The sequence below is a fragment of the Amblyomma maculatum genome, chromosome 1 (genome assembly GCF_055883805.1).
Source record: "Amblyomma maculatum isolate TAMU_Amacu chromosome 1, ASM5588380v1, whole genome shotgun sequence".
NCBI classification, from domain to species: domain Eukaryota; kingdom Metazoa; phylum Arthropoda; class Arachnida; order Ixodida; family Ixodidae; genus Amblyomma; species Amblyomma maculatum.
The window spans coordinates 167422765-167445407 of record NC_139344.1 but is presented as its reverse complement, the minus strand read 5'-3'; the positions used below and the strand labels follow the sequence as shown (position 1 = coordinate 167445407).

The 22643-nt window shown below is 41.9% G+C and overlaps 1 protein-coding gene across 3 annotated transcripts in view; it reads right to left on the bottom strand.

Moving 5' to 3' along the window:
- LOC146204827 (SUN domain-containing ossification factor-like) overlaps positions 1-22643 on the bottom strand; it is a 109352-nt gene that overhangs the window by 21377 nt on the left and 65332 nt on the right. For 2 of the 3 annotated variants that reach the window (XM_084589537.1, XM_084589539.1), the window contains exons 8-13: positions 21155-21328; positions 16175-16319; positions 13226-13321; positions 10651-10684; positions 8733-9666; positions 4054-4305 (exon numbers count right to left, since the gene is read on the bottom strand). In XM_084589537.1, coding sequence (XP_084445663.1) covers positions 4054-4305; positions 8733-9666; positions 10651-10684; positions 13226-13321; positions 16175-16319; positions 21155-21328 — 1635 coding nt within the window. The remainder of the gene's footprint in view (positions 1-4053; positions 4306-8732; positions 9667-10650; positions 10685-13225; positions 13322-16174; positions 16320-21154; positions 21329-22643) is intronic. The other variant, XM_084589538.1, reaches the window with a different exon arrangement.

Below are 22643 nucleotides of genomic sequence, written 5' to 3'. Positions count from 1 at the left end.
TAATCTAGCACCACCACCTTGCACACTCATTGAAATGTCATATTGAAGTGTGCACTTAGTAATCACACACACTATGTGACCTATAAAAAGTATTCTTTTGCAAAACAAGGCAGCTACACCTTGCACATCAAACATGGTCCGCACAACGCTTTAACCGCTTGACTTACATTGAATTACATGCTCCGAACCAGACATGGCAGTAATTGAATTACAGTAATGAAATTACTGTAATTTAATTACTTTTTCAGTAATTTGTAATGAATTACTTTTTCGGTTCGGTAATGTAGTAATGTAATGAATTACTTTTTGGTAGTAATTTTGCAGCAAAAGTAATTAATTCCTTTCGAAATTACTTTTACAAAAGTAATTTTAGTGAAGTAAAATGAAGAATGTCGTGAAAGCAGGAACGATATGTGGCAAGCCGAAGTCATTGTAACAGATCGGCAAAATGAGACAGAATTGAGCAGAACAGTGCATCTGAGACCTCGTGTGTAGAAGGGTGGCGGCTATCCCAAGGTAACAATTCTTCAAGCAGTAGAATACAAGGCGCCAAGAAAATGCCGAAGGGACAGATGGTGCAAGAAGGCCGGAGTTGAGAACTAGTTGGGAGCGTGGTGCATTGGCACTTCCTGTTGCACCGGCTAGGACACAGTAGTGCTTGGTTACACTCGTCATCACGGGGCGAGGGAGGTTTGAGGTTTTGGGAGATAGGTGGAAGAGTCCATGTCGTGAGCCACCATGGTTTGAGCAGTACTGAGCAGTGAGCACAAGGTGCCGATGTCGATTCTTAGGACTGCGGAAGCAATAAATAACATAGCTTCTTCGGGCCTTCAAATGGCAGAGACAGCTCCGGGCAAGCAAGACGCTGGGTTCGCCAGTCATTTCACGATTGCTTGACCATGCTTCTGCTTTTGTTGTTATTGTATTATTTTTTGCTGTTATCTCGTTTTAGTAATGGCAAGTGCTGTAGGAAAGAAGAAAGGAATAGCTCTCTGGGATGGAATTTGGCGGGAAAACAAAAGAATGTGTGTGCTTCACATCTTGAGAACAAGTTGCTGTTTTGTTTACTAGCTTTACTTAGTTTTTGCATGGGCGGAAATTAGAAAGTAATTTAAAAGTAATTGAATTACTCAGTCGCAGTAATAGTAATGTAATTTAATTACTTTTTGTGCTTTTCAGCAAAGTAATTAGTAATGTCATTTAATTTATTTTCAGAAGTAATTTTGCCATGTATGCTCCGAACTACACTGATCTCTGCAACCTGTACCAACCATGCCAATAAAATGACGATCAATCAGCAAAAGACTTTGACAAGTTGGATACAGTCCTTTAAAGAGTGAACAGCACGGGACACAAAGGCATTTAAGTAGAAGAAATAAGTACTGTACCCGCAAATGAAGGTTCTGCTGTGATTACGAAATATATGGAAAAAAAAAAAAAGACAAAATGTGATGAAAAACAGAAGGCCAGAAGGTAAACACAATGAGAGACAAAGTGAACAAATACACTTTGATAGCACCTAAGCCAACACAAGGTAGGGGCATGTTACTTTCAATGCACTCAGTGCTCAGCAGCACATCAGAGGAGGAACGAAAGAGAGACACAGACAAGTGCTACTGTTTTGTCCCGTCTTTGTTGCACTCTTAAACAATATGAACACATACCAACTCACCCAAATTCTAGCTTTTCTTCAATATATAGTGTACATTCCCACAGCATGTGACTAGAGGCTTGCTGCCACAACAATGATGTCCTTCCAATTTAAAAGCCCTCTAAATCCTCTTGTGTGTTCAACATGTTGTTCAAAAATATACGAATACCAAATATAGAATGTAATTTAAAAGTATAAAAATAGAAACAGGAATTTAATTTTTCTTTCAATGCTTTACTACTTTCTAAGTGGCACCAAAGTATTCAAGGCAAATACTAACTGGATGTCTGATTAGCATCAAATAATTAAGCAGACCAACAAAAAAAAAGTCACTAAGATCAATAAAAAAAGGAGTCATTTTTCATTAGGCAATATTTTTTTACTTCTATATTCTCGAATGCTATTGTAATAGGTCTGCTCAATTTAGTTGCACTAGTTCAAGTATTGTGACACTGTCGATCCATTCTGCCAGAGCAGAAAAAAAAGGCCAAAGCAGGCATAATTGGGAACAAAGTAAAAATATACTGCCTTCTTCAAAAGAATGTATTCTGTAGAGACACCACAAGTAACATTGAACCTGTACTAACAGGTAATATACTAACCACTGATTATTCTTTATAGACTTCTGTAAAATCATTTTCTATTTTCTTCTGTTATTATTACAGAGGCACAATGGACCCGTGGCCATGACTACGTTCTATCGTTACGGCAGACCTGACTTTCCTTCTCATCTTTCTCTCATTCAGTTCCTTTATATGCTTCCCCATGTGTATACAGTAGCCAACTAAGCTCTCACAACCCCCTTCTGTCTCTCTCTCTCTCTCTCCCTGCATTTTTTTGCTTTACATGCGAGCTGCAGAACGAAAATTGCTTGTTTCTGTGAGTGTAAAATAAAGATTACATTCAAAACTTCAAGAAACATTAAATATCAGTTCTTCATAGCAACGTGCCTCCTGCCGTAACACCCCATCACCTGCAATTGAGTTCTTGGGCCCTATAAATGCCATGCAAGTCGACCTAACCTTTCTCTCCAAACCTTTTTATGCAGTCATTGATGAATGAAAGCTAATGCATCAAGTTTTAAGCATGAAAGGTTCTTGCGCTCGTGCATCAACTAAGTGCACCAGACTTCGTTCATCAACGATGCCATCCTTTTCCCTTCATGGTAGCGATGAAGTGCCCAACTTTCATCGGCACAGCTAGAAACCCAGCTAGCCCTAACCAAACGGGTGCAGGATATGAACACAGACTGCTAAATGCATCTCTCTGTCCCTGTTCCCTTTTTCGCACTACTAGGCCTTTGCACCTATCTATGACCACTCGCTCACTAACTCAGCTGTTCAAATAAATCTTCACTCTTGCTCTCTCTCGCTATTCGTCTATTCATTGTGCCACAACCCACGAGCTGTTTGCTAAACGAATGCTTGATAAGTGTCGACTGCACTTCTGTACTTGTTTTACAGAAGTGCCTGCTTAACACAGCATGAGTCCTTGAAAAGTGGATTGCACTCTGAAGAGCAATTGCAGCTGTTCAGTATTTCAGTAAGATGGCGGTCCCCATGCATAGAAGATATGACCATAGTCTTAGCAAAGTGGTGGTAGTTCTTGCTTAAATATGGAGGTGGATGGCTATTCATAGATGCAGGATTGTACACATGAAAGGCAAAGTTGAGCCTCATGGGCAGTATTTCATTGCATATTCATAAATCGTGTGTGCAATACTTGCAAAGACCCTTTTAGGAAAACGGTTTCCAGAAACTGGTTCATGGCAATTATGTCATTACGATTTGCTGCTTGAAAATTCTTAATGTGGTTTAGGACGTTTGCAGCCATAGATGCCGATAGCATGGAGCTGGCTGCAATTTCTAGGCAAGGCCGGGACTGGCGGACAACCAGACCTGCATTCGAGCATTCGTTTCTGAAGCAGTTATTTCCAAGCTGCACTCGAACTGTGTGAACTTATGAAACTTTATGAAACTGGTGCAGCGAGTGTTAGCCAAACTGAACAGACTTAATATCCAACTTTTTGCCTGTTCAACCAATGAAAGAATTAGAGGTAACATGGACACTAAAATGCACACTAATTTCTGCAGTTAACTAAAGCAAGTCAAGCAAAACAAAAATCAATTTGATCACAACTAAGAAACAAAATATAGAAGCTTTTACCACTATGATTACGACATCCTCTAACATATGTTGTCACCAATGCTCTGGAGGACGAGATTCAAACCACTGTTTCTATATATAAACTGACTAATATTTGCTTATGTTTGCATGGATACGCAAACTGGAATGCAAGCAAAGCCAAAAAAATGCCCTCATCAAGTAAGTGACCCTTTCTGAAAGCTGCAGAACACTGCAAAGCTGAAGCTATGACAGCGAATAAGGCAACATGGGCTCACCTTCTCGGCTGCTTTCTGAGCAGTCTTATTGAGAGCATTAACAGTGCGATTGAAGGCCCGCTGCATTTCATCCATCTGATGTCGGTAGCGGCGACTCAGTTCTTCCAAGTACTGGCCACTAAGGGACATATTCAGCTCAAGTGCCTTAATGCGGTTGTTAATGCGCATAAACACAGACTCCCTCTGGTTGGTCAGTGCTAGGGCCCCGGCCTCAGGTGGTGGTGGCCGGATGACTCCTTCCCTCAGGTGCAACTGCATCAGACAAATGGCGATACTAAATGCAGTGAAAAGAACAGCACATAATGCACTGCAACAGAAGCTAGGATGTGGCAGTATCCCTGATGCCAAGTATGCAACTTGATTTCTATCTCTATTCTATCTATCAGGACTGACCGATGCTCACATTGCTTTTAATATTAATTCCAAATTTTTTCACCTCCAATAGTTCAAGAGAAGTAATATTATTTGCCACACGCAAATAGCCAAGCTTCCTCATTCGTCCACTCCTCAGCTGCCGATAAGCATGAGCCGACCTCCTTTTGTAGCATGAAATCATTACAGCCTGTTAATTACAATCTAATTCTACAACTCACTAACCTTTAAACTCCCCATAAAACCAGGAGGGTACTAAAGATTATTCACAGGCCAGCCTGCTTTACTAAACAGCCTTCTATAGAAAGGCTGTAAAACTTGTGTGATTCTACTAGCCTACATGTCTTTCTTATTTCTATGCCTTCAATCTGCAGGGAACAGCTCCTTATTTTCCTTTTATTCCTTTTTTCTTCTGACATTCTCATGAACATCAATTTTTCTTGCATTATATGCATCAATGCCGGTTTGGTATGCAGAGTCCTTTACTATATATATATTTTTTTATCTTTAGTATGCCAGCTTTTCAGGCCTTTTCTTTCTTTTTTTTTTAAGCGTTACCTTTAAACAAGCGCTATTGTGAAATTTTCCATTGTGTAGTCTAATCTTTCTCAGAAGAATTTACTCTGCTAAACTTGATGCTGCCTTAATGTTATGCATTTCCTATTAGCTGCTTTCCGTTATTTCTATGTTGCCTCTGTCTTCTAGCACTACATGGGTGCATACAAGCATATAAGGTAAAAATAAAGTACAATATGTACACATACAGTATCAAGGTCTAAACCATAACCAGCACCTTCTTTATTCTTACAATTCCTGCTGAATATGGCTGACCCAACTGTCCATGGCCCTCTCCTGTACTTCTTTCTTACTCTCTCACATTGGCTAGCTTTCACACTTGTTTTACCTTTGTGGGGAAGAGATAAGAACTGAGCTGCACCACATGACAAAAAGAGGAAAAAGCAATTTTTGATAACTTTCTTTGTGGGGCTGTGCTCCACATCCCTTATGGTCATCAGGCTGCCTGTCGAGTATAGGCACGTCATAGAGCACGCCGTTCGTGACCCTAGTTATCGCTGAGTTGCTGCAAGTTTTAAAAGGAGGCGCAGATCATGGGGTGCACAACGGCGTTGGTTCTGAAAGGCTGTGGAGGCTTGATTTATGTCCTTTAGCTACAACCTGGAACATTTCAGCAGAGGCATTGAAACTGCTGGGCAGAAATATGAAATCAGAGAGTAAAAGTAGTTAGTATAATAAGTTTAGATACTTTGGTTTTCGATGCAAGCAAATTTAGTACCAAAAACAGAAGAATAAAATATCTTCTCTGGGAAGGCATTTTTTGAAACTACCAGGTATCAATAGCTTTCAAATCGCAGCTTTACTTTTGCCAGAATTGGCTGTTATCGTTACAGTGACAAAGATTTTTCTCTGTCCGCGGTAGACTACCACAACAATGTTTCAAGAAGCAGAAAGTGAATTCCATTCTCAGATGCATGGTGCTGCAGTTCATGCTAAAGCCCCTGTTGGCTGCCAATTAAGTTATCAACTTGGCACCTCTTTTGTGACTGCTGCACTGAGAGGATTCATTTATGGTCAGGTCAGGCTAGTTGGTTCGCAATAGATGAAAAGGAAGAACTGCGCGAGTAAAACGAATGAATGTAACAACTTACAACTCTTTATTCGTCTCGAAAGGAAGAGCAATAAGCGATAAAAACAACTGAAACAACGCCTCAAGTATATCAGCGGCGATGCTGAAGTGATAAGCGGAGCGAACGCCACAGTCGCCTCTGGCAAGCAAAGCTGCCACCGCAGATTGGCGTTTGAGAATGCGCCACGCCATGGATGAAGAAAGAGCTACTACACCAGAAGCGATATGAAGCAAGAATCTGACAGACGCATGGTGTATGAGTGGCAGCGAGCAAGTCAGAATGCCAGCCCCGTGCGTCTGGACGCAGGTATGATGCAAGCAGTCCTACTCTAATGGTAGCGCCACATGTGGCAACTCATTGAAGTCAGGCGTACCGACGGCTCCCATTGCAAAGCTGACTATTCGGCTGGCATTGTAAAAACAGAGGAGGCGCTGCCATAACAAAATTTATCTGCAGGCACTTATCAACATCATGAATTTCATTAAGTTTTAATTATTCAGGACGCAGGCATGAGGACACAGTTATTCAAGCATGTCGCATTTTTCCATGTCTAAACACCGGCATCGACAGCTAGTCTTACTACTGTTTAGAAAAGGCAGCACTGCGATACCTGAAATTCTGCTACAACATTTTTCATATGTTGCTAAACAATTCACATGGCTTCGTGTCTCAAAACATTATGAACAAATGTTATTGCTAAATCAACAATAGCAAAAAAAAATAGCTGCCTTGTAGTAACTTCAATTTCATTGTCAACACCAGTCTGACTACACCCATTGCAGGACGAATGCCTCTCTCATATATCTCCAATTAACTTGGTCCTGTGCCAGCTGTATCTAAATAATCCCCATGAACTTCCTATTCTCACCTGCCCGCCTAACCTTCTGCCACCCCTTGCTGAGCTTGCCTTCCCTTGGAATCCATCTGTTACATTACATGCCCTGACAGCCTATACCCATTTCTTCTTGATTTTGGCTAGAATGCTGTTAGCTCGCATTTGTTCCCTGACCAACTCTGCACATGTTTCTTGTTCTACAGCATTACACCTACCGTTTTACATTTCATAACTCTCTGCTTTAACCTCAATTTAAGTTGAAATGTTTCTGCCGTATGGGTGAGTACAGGTAGAATACACCTGTTGCATACTTTTCTTTTAAAGGATACTGGTAAACTACCATTCATGACCCGAGAGCACTTGCCAAATGTACTCCATCTCAATTTGATGTTTCTAGTTATTTCCATTTGTGGTCCAGATCTGCGGCTACTAACCCTATGCAGACGACTTCCCTTACCACTTCAGGCACCTCACTACATATATTTGTTTGTTTGTTGGGTTTAACGTCCCAAAGCGATTCAGGCTATGAGAGACGCCGTAGTGGAGGACTCTGGAATTTTCGACCACCTGAGGTTCTTTAGCGTGCACTGAAATCGCAAAGCATACGGGCACTTTGCCTTTTGCCTCCATCGAAAAGCGGCCGCCGAGGCAGAGATTCGATCCCGCATCCTTGGAAACCGTAGTCGAGCATCGTAACCACTGCACCACCCTGGCGGGGCATCCTCGCTACATGTAGTAAACTGCTCTTTTTTTGCAGAGGCTTCAACGAATTACCTCAGTCTTCTGTACATTAATTTTTAGGCTTACCACTCTGCTTTGCTACCTATGCCATTAATCCTCTTTTGCAATTCATTCAGAAAGGCAATGTCATTAGCGAACTGCAAATTATTGAGGCATTCTCCATTAACACTTATATCTAACTGTTGCCAATTGAGATCTCTGAATGCTTCCTCTAAGCAAGCAGTGAATAACACTGGAGTGGTCTTGTCTCCTTGCCTAACACCATTCCTTGAGAATTTTATTACTTTCTTGACGAAAGGACTATGGTTGCTATGCAGCTACTATAGATATCTTCTAGTAATTTCATATATGGCTCATCTACACCCCGATTCCGTAATGCCTGCATGACTGCTGAAGGTTGGTTATAATTGAGCATTTTTTTTTCACCCAATTAACAGCGTGAATATCAGCTACTGTACTGCAGCATTTACAAAAGCCTGCCTGACCCTTTGGTTGACCGAAGTCCAAAGCTGCTGTCAGTATTCTTGACACAGTGTAATTATTTCTTTCATAAGGTGGTGGCCACATAATGAAGTACAGTTTCACGAAGCTCAAACTGAACAAGAGTTGGTGTATATGACGTTCCAATTTAAAAGAAAACAAGGTATATATTCTGGAAATTACTTGTCAAGACACTTCATAAAACTAATGTTCTGACATCCAACAATAAGCAAGAATATCATATGTGGATATGAACAACAAATCAAATCAGTCACTATAGTTGGATACGACTTAAAAAAACAGCAGTAGCTAACTATGGGCAGTTGTCCGCGGTGTGTAAACAGGTACAGTTTTTAATATTTCATTTACAAAACTAGCTGCAAGCATTGAAATTTTTGAGCTTTTATTTGGTGTGATGATTAGTTTTTTATTTACGCAACCAGAAAAGTTTTGACAGCACACTACTTTCTGAGACCGACGAAATGTGTGTGGCAATGACTGCAGAGTTAAGTGGTATCCAACTATAAGCAAGTAATAGTCCTTGTAAATATCATAATTGGTAACAAATTGCTCGCACTAAAATGGTAGCAGAATGAAAAACTTACATCCGCATCAGGGACAAGCTCATCCAGAGGCAGAGGTACTGTTGCAACCACGCTACCACCTTCACCTTCTGGTCCTATGATCAACACACCACTGTCGACGTCTGTGGGTGGCACCGCAGAAATCGTTGTAACACCATTTGGCAATGCAGAAGAGTCTGCCACCGGAGATGCAACCTCCATGCCAACAACTAATGTACTAGAAGGACTTGTCTTCACTGATGTAGGCACATCCACTATCACTGGAGTCGCTGTTGCTGAATCTGCTGTGGAATCAGACACCTGTGAACTACTCTGGAGAGTCATTGAGTCTGTAGAAGTATCCGATGCAGTGCTGTCTTTCTGGACCAATTCAGAAGTACTGCCAAAGTCTTCTAGTATTGTTTCATTGTCCCAATCGTTTAGGTCACCACTAACATTTGTCTCAGAGCTGGACACTGTTGTTACACTTGAGTGACTAGAGAAAACTTTCGTGCTTTCCGGCTGGGCAATCTCACTGCTGGGCATAGCCACAGATTTCGATGCTTCACCTTCAGAAGTAGCATTCACAACAGATGCTGAAGGCATTACTTTGACCTGGGTTGATGGTGACATAGTCACTTCAACACTGGAACTTGTTACTGTAAACTCATAACTGCTGTTTGCTATAGGGAACTTGCTGCTGGAGCTTTCAGTGCTCTCGTTCAGTTCTGGAGCTTTATCAGGCTTGTCTACAGTGCAGCTGTCCTCCAGAGACAGTGCAGCCCGGAGAAACCGGCACGCAGGTGTTTCACTCAAAGTCTGTGTATTTGCTGCTTCCCGATCGTGGGCTGTAGGACACATAGAGCACGGTTGGAAAGCTGAATCAAAAAAGTGACGACTTCTGTTGCGCTGGCAGCCTGATGTGGCATTGTGTGCTTGGTGGGACACATTCACAATGCTGCAGTTCGAATTTAAGCTGCACAGAAAAAGAGAAATGCAGGTACAGGTGAATTCCAATTTTAACGCGATTCCCAATTTTCCATAAAAGATTTGAGCAATACAAAATATGATGAAGTTAAAGCCATTGGCTAACAGTACAAAATAGAAAACATACTGCCGTTGAAGAGATGCAAAGATGAGACAATTAAAAATCTCACAAGTTTCTGAGCTCAAACACTTGCTCACCCTCAAACCAAAAACATTAGTGTGTCCAGTAATAATATACTGTTGCTGATAATGCACAAAACCAAACATATGGCCCAGTGACATCACACATAGTAAAGCAGTTCAAAGATGCCTGACTGCCACTTGGCAATGCCCACAGATTGCAGCACCAGCACAGAGAAAACAGCAGTTTTTACTTCAAGCATGACATCATGCCGAACTTATCAATGAAAATACACCATGGCAAGCCAGCATTGGCTGGACGGACCCTGTGCACACTCTTTTCTTCCTTTTCAACTGGAAGCAGCCCTTCTGTGCATGCACCTTGCAGCTGAGCCACAGCCCTAACTCAACATAAACAACCTTGGCCATCAACCTTGTGTGCACCAAGAACATTGGAGTATAAATGCACCAATAAATGGTGAAAAGCCCTGTCAATAACCAAACTGCAATATTTTACCTCATTAATGTGCAGGGGGGTTCCAGGGCAAGGGTGCTGTGGCATTTTGAGCATCGGCATCGCTTAGCAGTTTGCGGTACCAAGCGGCTGTCACTCCACTGATTTCTGGCCAATTTTTGATCGGGAATTCCCACATAGCACCCCAGATCTTTGAATTAACTGGGCTGGTGCAGGCAGTCACTTTAAATTATACGGTCGAATTTACAAGAGCACAAAAGTTCTTAAAGATTTCAAATAAACGAAGTTCGAATCATCGAGGTTTTGCTGTATGTACAAGATGTTAAATATTAAAATACATCCTGATCCAGTCAAAGAAAGCAAAAACAAAGAACTTACTCTGAGCACGAAGCACCCATGGAATCCACACCTTCTTCATGCAAGCATGAGGAGGAAAAAAAGGCAATGCCAACATGACTTACTCAAAAATACTGTAAAAATGCAATTGAATCATATTTTGAAGAACAAGAATTATAACCACATCCCCTGCAAAAAAAGGTGAGCAGAACTTCTACGTATTTCTATAGACATGTAAGATGAAACTAGTACAATCTCATTACAAGGGAATTTATAAGAGACACTCAGTTATAAAAGACATTTTAAAGTGGTTTGGTTGGTTTTGATATGTTGGCCATGGTAACAACATCGCATATGAGAGGCACGTCTACAAGAGACACTCTGTTACTAAGGGCAACTTTTCTTAGTCCCCTAGAGTAAATTCTTCACTATTTAAAAAATACACAACCAGATAGGCTAGCAAAATGCGGCTGACATCGCACTAACTCATATGCACTGCCCTTTTCGTTCCCTTAGCTTAATCCTGTTCCGTTTCTCGGCTGAATGCCCCACATTGCATGGCTGCGATTACTGTCTAAATGCCCCGAAATTTCTCTTGTTCTGCTTTTTTCCTAGCAGTCGAGCTTCCACACCAATTCTGTGACAGAGTACAATTGAGATGGTTTCCACTGGAGCGTTCGTGGGGCCGGTCTCATTTGATACGCCAGTTGCTGGAATCCAGAGCTATCGCCATGTTTCCGTGAGGCAGTTCTGCTCGAGTCATCCGCTACAGTTTCCAATTATTATGCTCACATAATGTGGCCAACGTCACGCCAACCTGTATCCACTGCACTTATCATTGCCTTTGCTTGATTACGTTTTGTTCCGCAGGTGGATGTCACATCTTACATGGTTGCAACTACCGTCTCACTGCACCGAAATTTCCATCATTCAGCTTCTATAATTGCAGCCTCACTCGTACACAGACTGTTGAGTTGAATTTACACTGCATTGGATTTACGTCCCAGCTTTCATGGCGCCGGTCACTTTGTATGCCAGTAGTCGAACCAGCCGGACTCTGGAACTGTTGCCATGTTTGCATGGAACAGTTTTCCTCAACGATTCACCAGACATAGTTTCGCATCAGACACAAAATGAACTGTCTAAAGGTCATGTTGAAGTGAGCACAATATACATAATTGTGTTTATGTTGTGCTTATACACATTCATATGCTCATGTGCATAGATCTAGTTCGACTCCTCAATGTTTTTAAAATTTTTGGTCACAATAGACGTTGGTTAACAGATCTTTCTGGGGTACTTCAAGTGTCTCTTGTAATAATGTTTTATACTGTACTGTTAAACGGTAAAATTACTGGAAGACAAAACTGAAAATTCTGTAACAAAATGCACCAAAAACATTAATAAATTTCTTTCGCCCAGTCTTAGTATATTTAATGAAATGCTTTACAGAACTGTCACAATGAAGCAGCAAGGTAACAGCAAGGACAACAGAACTGTAACTCCCAATTGCGCTTGTCCTGCCTTGAATATATAGCAGAAGAAAAACGCACCCAATATTTTTAAAATCTGCATTTTAAGAATGACTACTTTGCAATGGTGTGCCTAGAGAAACTACTGTAAGCAAATAACCCTCTCAGATGTAACTTATGATCAAGTGAGAGAAAATTTTAATAATTTCAGGCTTTTATAGAAAACATGCCAAAATTACACAGAAAATAGTAACCATCTCCAATGGCTAAATAAGCAATTTCTGTCGAGTCTTCCTATATCCGTATTGTGATACAATACACTTTTAATGCGATAGCGTTTAAGGCCTCATTCTCCAGAAAATCCTGCACAGCAGGCACTGTCGGCATAGTGAACAAAAAATTGCGAGCAAGCATGCCTCTCACAAGAGGTAGTTGGCAGATAACATGGTCGGGCACTAACTGGTCGGCGGGTTGTGTGATACTGTGCAGCGGACATTGTAGACAAGCTGCCAAATCGGGCTTCTCGTTTGAGATGGCAGGGCAAGATAGGAATCGTACCCCCTGGGACCCTTTATTAAGGGATTAGCAATTACGCGAGGAGCAAAGTGCATGTACGCAAGCGAGGATCCACAAAGAGAGCGGCAGACGGGAGCCACAAAAGGTAGCCATTAACTTTGCCACGTAACATCTTTAAAGGTGGTGCTCAGTGTCCCCAAAATTTAGAAAGTTGTTACGCAAGCAAATCAACACATTTTAGGTACTTTAATGTGTTTACGTTTACAAAACAATTAAAAAAATTATTGAAACACAGAGCCAGTCATTTAAATAAAAATGACTCCTGCATTCAGTTCTCATGTCTGATCAACACCTTTCAGCACAAGGTATTTCAGATTTATCGCATTTTATTGCATGCACATTTGCAAAAAATTGTGCCTTGTTTAAAGCGAGATTTGACAGTGTTCATGTTGTGCAACCATATGTGACCACAATGTCTGAAGGGGATACAGCGTTCAAAACATGAACGAGGGGCATCATTACTTTGATCATTTTAAACACAAAAACAAGCAACTTGCTAGGTCAATAATGCAAGAAAACGAATGTAGAAAGTAAATGTGACTACAAAGCCAATAAAAATGACAGTTTACCTCCTTCCTGGTCTCTCCTAAGCACTTTGAAGAGGCTGATCACAACATCTTTTGCCCTGTCCACAACATTCTTCGCGGCAGACCTCTCCGTGGAAGCTATCAGTAAGGCAAAGAAGGAAATGGTTTAGTTTTTCAGCACACAAAAAGAGAGTACTGTTACCTTGGGTGAGAAAGTGAGGCGGATGTTTTGTACCACGGACTATGTAAAATTAACTAGACGCTGGTTCAGAACACAAGCTTTCAAGCTAAAATCTGTTGGAATGCCAAAGAGATTTTTAGTTTCCCTATACCAGCCCCCCCCCCCCAAACAAACAAAACCGCACCAATGTTCAGCCATAGCTTTACAGCCACATTCCTCAACTATGGCAATGTTCTGAAGACTTCCATAATCATACCCTGCTTCCTACTCTTGATAAACACCATTACACAAGATTATTATACAATGCTAAAGCAAGGTTACATGTTCCTCACTTCATAAGACGGTCGGTGGGATCACTGCAAGAGGAGAGAGACTGACGGAGCACTTTAATAAGCACACTTCAGGTCCCCTCAAGGCATTCTGAATCGGAAATGAAGTAAGACTTGACTGAATAACCATGCGAAGCGACACATGACTGTATGCAAAGACGGTTTCGGCCACTATACGTGCAGCCCACGTGTGACGAGTCCGTTGCCTAGCCTGTTTTCTCGCTCTTGTTGTTGACAAAAACGTTGTAGAAACCATTTCATTTCAGCATTATAGTGCTGGCAGTAACTGGCAACACGATTAGCTCTTTCCTGATCAGTGGAAGCAATTTCGAATGAGCTTTCCAGTGTGCTTCCCTAGCAGCACCGAGCAAGTGCACCGCTACTGCAGGAAATATGTTGCTGGCGCCGCATTAATGCTGTGATCCCGCATTAATGCTGTGATTGCATTTTTTATTATTGGACCCTGCATATATCAAACTTGAAGGGTATTGCAGGATAGTTTGATATGTCGATAATTAAATATATAAAACATTCAACAAATGAACCTCTCTGCAGCCCAGAAGTGTGAATACAATGCAGCAGCAGTAGCGGTGCGCTTCCTGCCACAATATGCTGTCCACCAGCATACCAGTAGCACAACACTCATCGCCCGTGTGGGGACCTGCGCAAACGCAAGCGCACCCAAGTGCCGAACGTCGATCACCTACTGCCAGGCACACCTTCACAAGCCACTCCGTGGGTGCGTGTCAAATATGTAGCAAGGACAGACCTTAGCGCCGGAGTTGACGCTGCTTGCATCTGGCGGTACAAGTAACAGAGTTGGAACTCTCATCAAAGCGGCAGCAGACTGAACCTGCTTCGCTGAGTTCTGCAGTCGAACACTCTAAACAATGAGCCACCGTGACACAGGCATGTTGCAAAAAGTTGTCGAAAGTAAGTCAAAAACTTTCCAGTACTTTCATAAACATTTAAGGGTTCCCAAGACCTTGAACATGGCATTTTAGAAATCAATGGTTTAAGCGTTTCAAGGACCGCTATGAAACCTGCAATGTGTGCGCAACTACAGTCGACGACCGATTTTTCGGACACCCAATTTTTCGGACACCCAATTTTTCGGACATGCTTGATTATTCGGACCTTTTCCCGGCCCCAGGACATACCCTATAAAGTCAATGTATTATGTGGCTGAAAATTTTGGACACTCTAGGGAGGGCTATTCAATTTTTCGAACATTCCAAGCGTCAGCTGGGTCAACTGCCGCACATTTTTAGCAGTGTCGCCGCCATCTTGTTTACTTTTTCCTTCGATAGCCTCAAAACCGGTGCCGGCCTTGCATACCACTCCTCAACTAAACTGATGCTGGATAGTGGCTATATTATTTGCCTAACAGCTTCCACTTTCGGAACAACGTCACTGCTCGCTGCAGGAGTGCTTTTTATTTATTTTTTTTTTTTCACATGCGTTGCCAAGCATAGCGAGTAGGCCTAGCCGTGGTCGTGCTGATGTGAGAACTACGTTCTGTAGCTACTGTGACACATTTAATTGAATCGGCTTCAGCTCTTCAAGAAGCTGTTTCCAAACTTTATAAAGAGCTCTTTTTTTTTCTTTTTTCTTTTTTTTGCGCGCGCAACGCGGCATTGAGAAGGCACTCAACGCAGTCGGTGTTGTGAACTTGTGATCCAGTGGTTGATGGTGGCAGTGTGCCTCGACAGCAGGAAAACCTACTCTGTCCGATTTGCTTGGACCACGATGTGTAGAAGTCCGTGGCACCCACAACGCTGCGCAATTGTTACCGCCATGCGGGATTTGTGCTGAATGACGAGTCAGCTACCTTGGACGAGGAGAGCATCGTCAAGCAGCTGCCAGGCAGTGAGCAGCTCATCGACGACCTTCGCATTGCAGGTGTCGAAATTCCATCGACCGTCTCGTTTTCAGAGTTCACAGGCATGGACCATGAGTTGGAACAGTGCGCTGGGCTCACAGATGCAGAAATTATTCACCAAGTGCTTGCGGAGTCTGATAGAGACGACGATGATGACTCACCAGCAGCAGCGCAGCCGACGCAAACTGAGCTCATGCAAGCAGTCAGAACCATTTCGTCGGCTTACGGCGACACTACGACCAGAGTCCCTCAATACTTTATTGAGGGACTCTGCTAAGACTCTTGCCGAAATTAACACGGTAACACGGAAGCGGAGCATGGTGCAGAAAAGCATTCATGACTTTTTCCGGCCTCAAAGTCAGTAATAGGCAATAAATGAACTTTTTTTTTGGTGCATATTTGTTTTTTCGGACTGCCCGATTTTTTGGACATTTTCATGGTCCGTTGAGAGTCCGAAAAATCTGTCATCGACTGTAAACGTGGAATATCAGTTCCAAAATTTGTACATGATCAGAATTCATGTAACTGGCTCCAGCAAATAGTTTGTGCGCATGAGCTTGTTTTAGCAGTTGCATTTTTTAGCATAAAAAATTTCTCACCCTCTTCTTCATCGTCATCCTGTGCACTGGGGTCCAGGGGCTTCTCAACAAGCTGCTCATAGTCGTCAATCATAGAGGTGCCAAAAACGCGCAGCAAACTAAGGGGGCAGTAATGCTCTGATCCATAACGACTCAAGAGCTCCACCTGCACGACAGAACAAAGCATTTATTCAGAATAGCTGCACAAACCATATATAGCTGCTCTCTGCGCAACACGGAACTAACAATTTTGCTGTAAAAACAAGAAAAGAATGGAAAAGCCTCGTAGAACCATCCCTGTTCCGGCATTCTAAATGTCAGCACAATGGTAGTGCTGCTTTTTTGTAAATTTCTTTGCTCCGCAGCACACTTTGAATAGAGTGCAAACGATAATAAAAAAATGTTCAAAAAGAAGAGCTTTTAAAATAATTTGCAGGTTATGAATAGTGAGAAATCATAAATGGTCGCAAGGAAGGATAAACTGGTATTACCCAAATTGCGCTACAGAATGCCGCTTCCCAAGTTCCAAATTAATAGAAGACATTCATTTAAGTAATAATATTATGCCCAATTCTATAAATTTTGAAGTAAAACTTAAATTCTTCTGATTAATTATACATCCCAAAAACACTGCTGCAAATGGATAAAGAATCATAAAACAGTCTGATAAAGCCAAAAGCCAGCAGCACCGTTGAGCCACGGGATGTTACTAAGGCAATCATCATATGAGAAATGAACTCTTCCTGAATTTTCAGTGCCATTTTGAAGATGCCCATGACAATTCTGTAGAGTGCAACAAAAGAAAAGAAAAAAAGAAAGAAACATCAGTGCTAATTAGGATGCAGCACCACCAGCACACAATGGCAATAAGTATAATGCCAGCTAGGTTGGCTTCTCTGCATTACAGCCATGTAGCTTGAAAAATGGTACATCAGAGCAAAAGCTAACCCTGTTTGATGACTCATAAGTCAAGGCAGGACCTTACAAAGGAAAAAAAACACACACTCCATGTATGCCAAGTTAGTCATGCATTCTTGCTCTGCGTACAAGATGCCTGCAGCAGTGCTACCAAACCTGCACTATCAAGGCTGTTTATCGCGGCCACTTCTTGGAATGATTCTGCAAGTTTAGCGGCACGGCTGCGGTTATTTCCCATGTGGAGCGAATTCATGGCCTGAAAATGCTCCAGAGAAAGCCAGATACCGGTGCTGCATGTACTGCCTATGACACATAAAAAGGTGCCACAGATAAAGGAGACTACAATGAGAAAGGTGAAGTGGCAAAAGAAAATAAAAAATAGATCAGTATGATAAGTGAGCTGGTTTCATACAAACCTAACTGTATATATACACACAGTATATACAGTAAGTATATATTGTAAATACATACAGTATATACAGGATATTTAACTGTATATACAGTGAAGCCTCGTTAATTTGACCCACGTTAAGTAAAAAATTCCAATAATTCGGCCTGCTGATCCACTCCCAGCTAACACCCCATAAGTCCGTGGCGTCTGGTGCTCATTAATAGCCCCGCAATTGGCCTCACTTTGGCTAATTCAGACCGCCTCCCAGCTGAAGAGGCCGTATCAAGGTATGACCAGCCACGGCCGGTCTCGAGGGAGAGAGCGCTTCTCTTCTCTTACGGCCTCTCCAATGGGGTCTGCTTCCACCGCCCGCCGCGCCTCGGTGGGGTCACCACCGCCCCACTGCTGCTCCTCTGCTACAGCCGTTAACGCGCAAGGGAAACGCGCGCTCGCTTTTAGCTTCGCCCGCACCAGTTGCAACCGGCAGGTCCTGACATTTCGCCCCTTATGGTTTATACAAAGTCCGTCATCAACACTGAACATTTATCAAGTACGAGGAATAAAATACAGTCAACAATCCGCTCAAGCGCGCGCTCCTTCGTCAGTCCGGTCGTGCACGGTCGAATGAAGCTTCGGATACACTTTTTTACCGGATAACATTTCGGATAACATTTTTTACCCCTAAGTTTTGTACAAAAATAAATTTACCAGGCTATGCAATCTGCCTTTGAATGTTTTAAGCAGGTGTAGCGCGACCTAACATGAGTGCATGGTGAACTGTTGGGTGGAGATTCTGTCAACTGCTACCGTTTTCGTTTAGATCAGAAGAGGCACCGGTAAAAATTCATGGCGCGTCTCAGATTCAGAGTAAAGAACAAAAATTTACTCATATAATAAAAATTTCACTTGTCTAGTGGAGTAGGCTGTTCTAGCTTCGTTCAAAACATATCAGTCGGTTGAAACACCGAAGATGTATATGTAGTCTCACGACTACTTTTAATCAAGGGAATGAGCATAAACAGTCAAGCAGAATCGAAAAGAGCGGCAAACAATAAATAAATTATCCTTCAAAGTTACACACTGCACTATATATTCATAAATTTGTCAAAATGCGACCTGCGTCTAGAAAATTCGAGCTCAAAATCCTCCTGCACGGCTTGTGCACATAAGGAGTTGGCCTCTCGGTCTTCTCTGTCACTTTCCTGGTATAATTAATTGAGAAGAAGAATTCTGAGAAATTTTTCAAATATCAAAGAAGCGGACCTGATAACATAGCTGTTGTCAATTCCTTTCGGGCAACTCAGTGTTGAGTTCTGAAATGCTGACTGAATCAGGATCTTCAGTACTTCGAGAACATTTGTGCGTAGTATGTGCAGGCAGCTTTTTCAAAAAAAAAAAAAAAAAGCTTGTCCAATAGGGCAACAAGCTCTGGTTTCGGATAATGCAGTCCACTAGAACATTGTCCTCGTAGAAGAGCGTACTACATGGGGCTGCTTCTTTCACTAGTTTCAAGAAGAATAGCGCAAGCGTCACACCCGAAGTTGATTAACTAAACGATATATCCAGCGACGTAAGGTGAACCGGAATATGTGACAGTGGGAAATGGGATGGTAGGAGCTAGATATGCCATCACTTCCTTCAGTGCCTTGATTTTGCTCTCAGATGAAACGTCCGTCTTGACAATGTAGTCATGTGCCGCTAGCTGTTACGGCCCTCGCATCTAGCATATGTCATTCCCTTCCGCACATTAACCTTACTTTCCCGAAGAGAGCCCCAATGGGTCGCTATATAAGGCTTGAAATGAGTCTTCAGTGAGTGTCCTTCTTTAACGCTTTAGAAGTTTCTTGCATACTTTCGATATAGCAGGTGAACTCATTTGTAAGTCACTGCATCGAGTATCACCTTCATCATTTATTGGCCTCTTTTTACCACTTCGAGCACTAGTGGTGTCATGAATATCAAACCATTTTTTGTTTTCATAATAAGCATAATATCATGTAAAAATTTCATTAAAACATTGTTTATTTTCAAAATTAAAATAATGTTTATAATACCACACATTGCGTTATATATGAATTGTAATAACATTTAAAACTCAACCCTACAACGTTTACTTTGACTGCTATACTTAATACTTTATATCATGCAAGCATTTTGCAATTTACATTACATTTTTATGAAATTATTTTCATCTTCAGTGCTACATGAATGGTTTCGCATCTAGCACTGAAAGACGGTTTTGCTGTTGCAGACGAGTTACTGTCATGTTAGCCTTGAAGAAGCTTCGATGTGATCACTGCTCATTCAGCTTTCTTTTTGTTCCTATTCTTGTACAGGCTTGGGGAAAATTCGGATTAAAATGGACAAAAGTAGCTACCGTGCCGCAATGTACACCATTCTTGTCGAACGTTTGCTGAACGACAGTGTTTTTTATATCCGTTCACGTGTGGTACGTTGACGACATGCCGCTGCAGCATCTACCTTCTGTGCTCTTTAATTTCGGGGCTGCACTCACCACGAAACTCGCGAGCGACAGCGCGAAACCAGGCAAAAGCCACCCGCCGCTGCTGAAGCAGACGCGGAGCGAACAGTGAGTGAACAGTGAGCAGGGTTTTTCCATTCTTTCTGTGCACCGAAACTGACACACTCGTTGCGCCCTGTTCACAGTCACAGAACAGGCTCTACCTGTTCACAGGTAGAGCCTCTGCACATGCAGTGCCGCTGCTTGTATGGAGACCCCACTGCTAGCATATCTCACTTTGAATGACGCCGTGCAGGCCTTTACCAAATTATGCAGCAGTTTTGCGTTCACATTCTGAACAGTGCACAAGCAGTACAGCATTTGACGAGACTGCCAAAAATTGTTACTGTAGTGCAGTTTTCATTTAAAGAAGTAAAACAGAACACTACCTAGATTTTCCCCAAATAAACTGAATATGATGCAAACAGTTGCTGACAGTTATCTTAGGGCCATTCCTTAATTCAGACCTTCAGCAGAACTTCAGAAGATTCAGACATTTTTCCCGCTCCCTTGAAGTCCAAATACCGAGGTTTACTGTATTTATGAATGTATGTTTGAATACATCTGTATTTAGCACATAAATACTATGAAGGCATCACAACTTGCTTTTCAAAAAAGAACTGCACAATGCACCATAAATTTTCCAACACTTCACGATACTTTTGATGCATATGGCCTCAGTAACAAAGCTGGAACAACCTTCAAAGCCGCTTTTACATCTACTGTGGCCCCCGACATAATTGAAAATGGTCACTGCCTTTGAGCTCATTCAAACAAAGACATCAAAATGCTTTAACTATTCCATTTAGAAAATCTCTGCCCAAACTTTCTTAATTTATATTTAATATACAATAAAAGTGATGTGTGCACTTGTGCAGGATTACATTTTAAAAGTTGCTTTACATGTAGCCCACGCTATAGTTCCGTCATTACCATACAATAAATTCTTTACAGCAGACGCAGGCCATTACAGCACCATGTTTCATTAAGCACCACATACACACACTTCAAATCATGCTTTCACGCTCAAATCAAAGAATTATAACTTAGGAAATAGTATTTCTGCTCCAAGTTAGTCCCGTCAGTGCTGCTGCCAAGCTTCTTAAAAAAACTTTCAATGAAGACACCTCAAACATAGCAATGCAGAGCTAGAAAGAAGACGTGGGACTACCTTGATGTATTTTCCATACGCTTCAGAGTGGAGCTCGAAACTCTGGACCACTTTCTGGTCAAGTGCTGTGAAGGTGCCAAGCGGTGTCCACTCTCTTGTTGGATATCTGTCGCTCATCAGCACAGCAAAATCTTTAGGCATAGAAGAGAACAGCTCAAAATTGGCTATATCAACCTGTTTAAGAAGGATGGAAGAACACAGTGCAAAAAGATTACTTTTTCTGCACCTTTCAACTTTATCCACACATGTTTAAAGAAACTATGTTTACAAGCAGCCCAGTACAAATATTAAAAAAAAAACTTCGCAAAAGTGACTTAAAGCTCATCGCCATGATAACAAATATACAAAAGGCTTGCGCACATTTTTCACGAGTTCACCGCTACCAGTCATTGACAGAGCAAATGTAGCATTTAATACACACAGGCATTATCAAACTGCGAAAGCCCTACGATTTTGCTCAATAGAGGAACTTATATTATGTAAATGTTGAAACACCCGGGTTACACAAAGAAAATGAGTACAGTGAAATCTCATGGATATGATACCGCTTAATACGTTTTTCGGCATAATTTTTTTTTTTTCACTTCCTAGCTGACGCCCTATAGAGGCAATGTATTTTCGTACGGCTAATGTGGTCATATTTTCATGTGGGCTTGGATAATGTGATCTGGAGAATATACGGAAAGCTCACGTGGCTTTGGATTTCCCTCCAAGAGAGAGTGAGAAAGTGCCACTGGGGGGTGATGGTCGTCGCAATAACAGCAATGCTCTGGCTGATGTACTGAATGTTTCAGCACTGCTCGTTCTGGTAACGAATCTGCCCCTCCCACTTGTGTTCTTGAGATTTAAATTTTTTCAAATGTTCATATGAGGTCCCTCCCTCAGTTTTGTGCCCTTGCTATGGCTGTACGCAGTGCTAACCTTGGCAGCCATCCATGATGCTGCGTGCCAATTAACATCAATAACACCTCCATGTGTTTATCTTTTGACCAGATCTCCTGCAGGGGGTGAACCTCTTGGCGAATAAAGTTGGCCGAGCACCAATTCTTAGATGCTCTGTTGCGAAGCGGAGCTAAGTGATGAAAGTGCAACACATTTCTGTGAGCTTCAGAAAAGATTGCTTCTGAACACTGAGAAACAGGAAGTCCAGAGCCAAATGACCGGTTATTCAAAGCACCGTAATAAAAGCAAGTTTTGTGCCAGGCCAGGTGTGTTTCATTTACGGCTGTTTGGGGGTCCTGTTTTGGATAACACAATTTTCTTTTCGGATAATACGTCTTAATTTTCAATTCCTATGAGAATCTTATCAATGAGATTCCACTGTATCAACAGAAGACTGTTTACAAACAGGACCACATTTTCATCCTTTCAGCACTTACTGCTGACATCTGCGAATAAAACTACTCGCCGGACAACATTGCACTAAATCAAAAATACCAGCACAAGTAAATATAACACATTTGCACTAACCTCAGCTTCTATCTTGAAT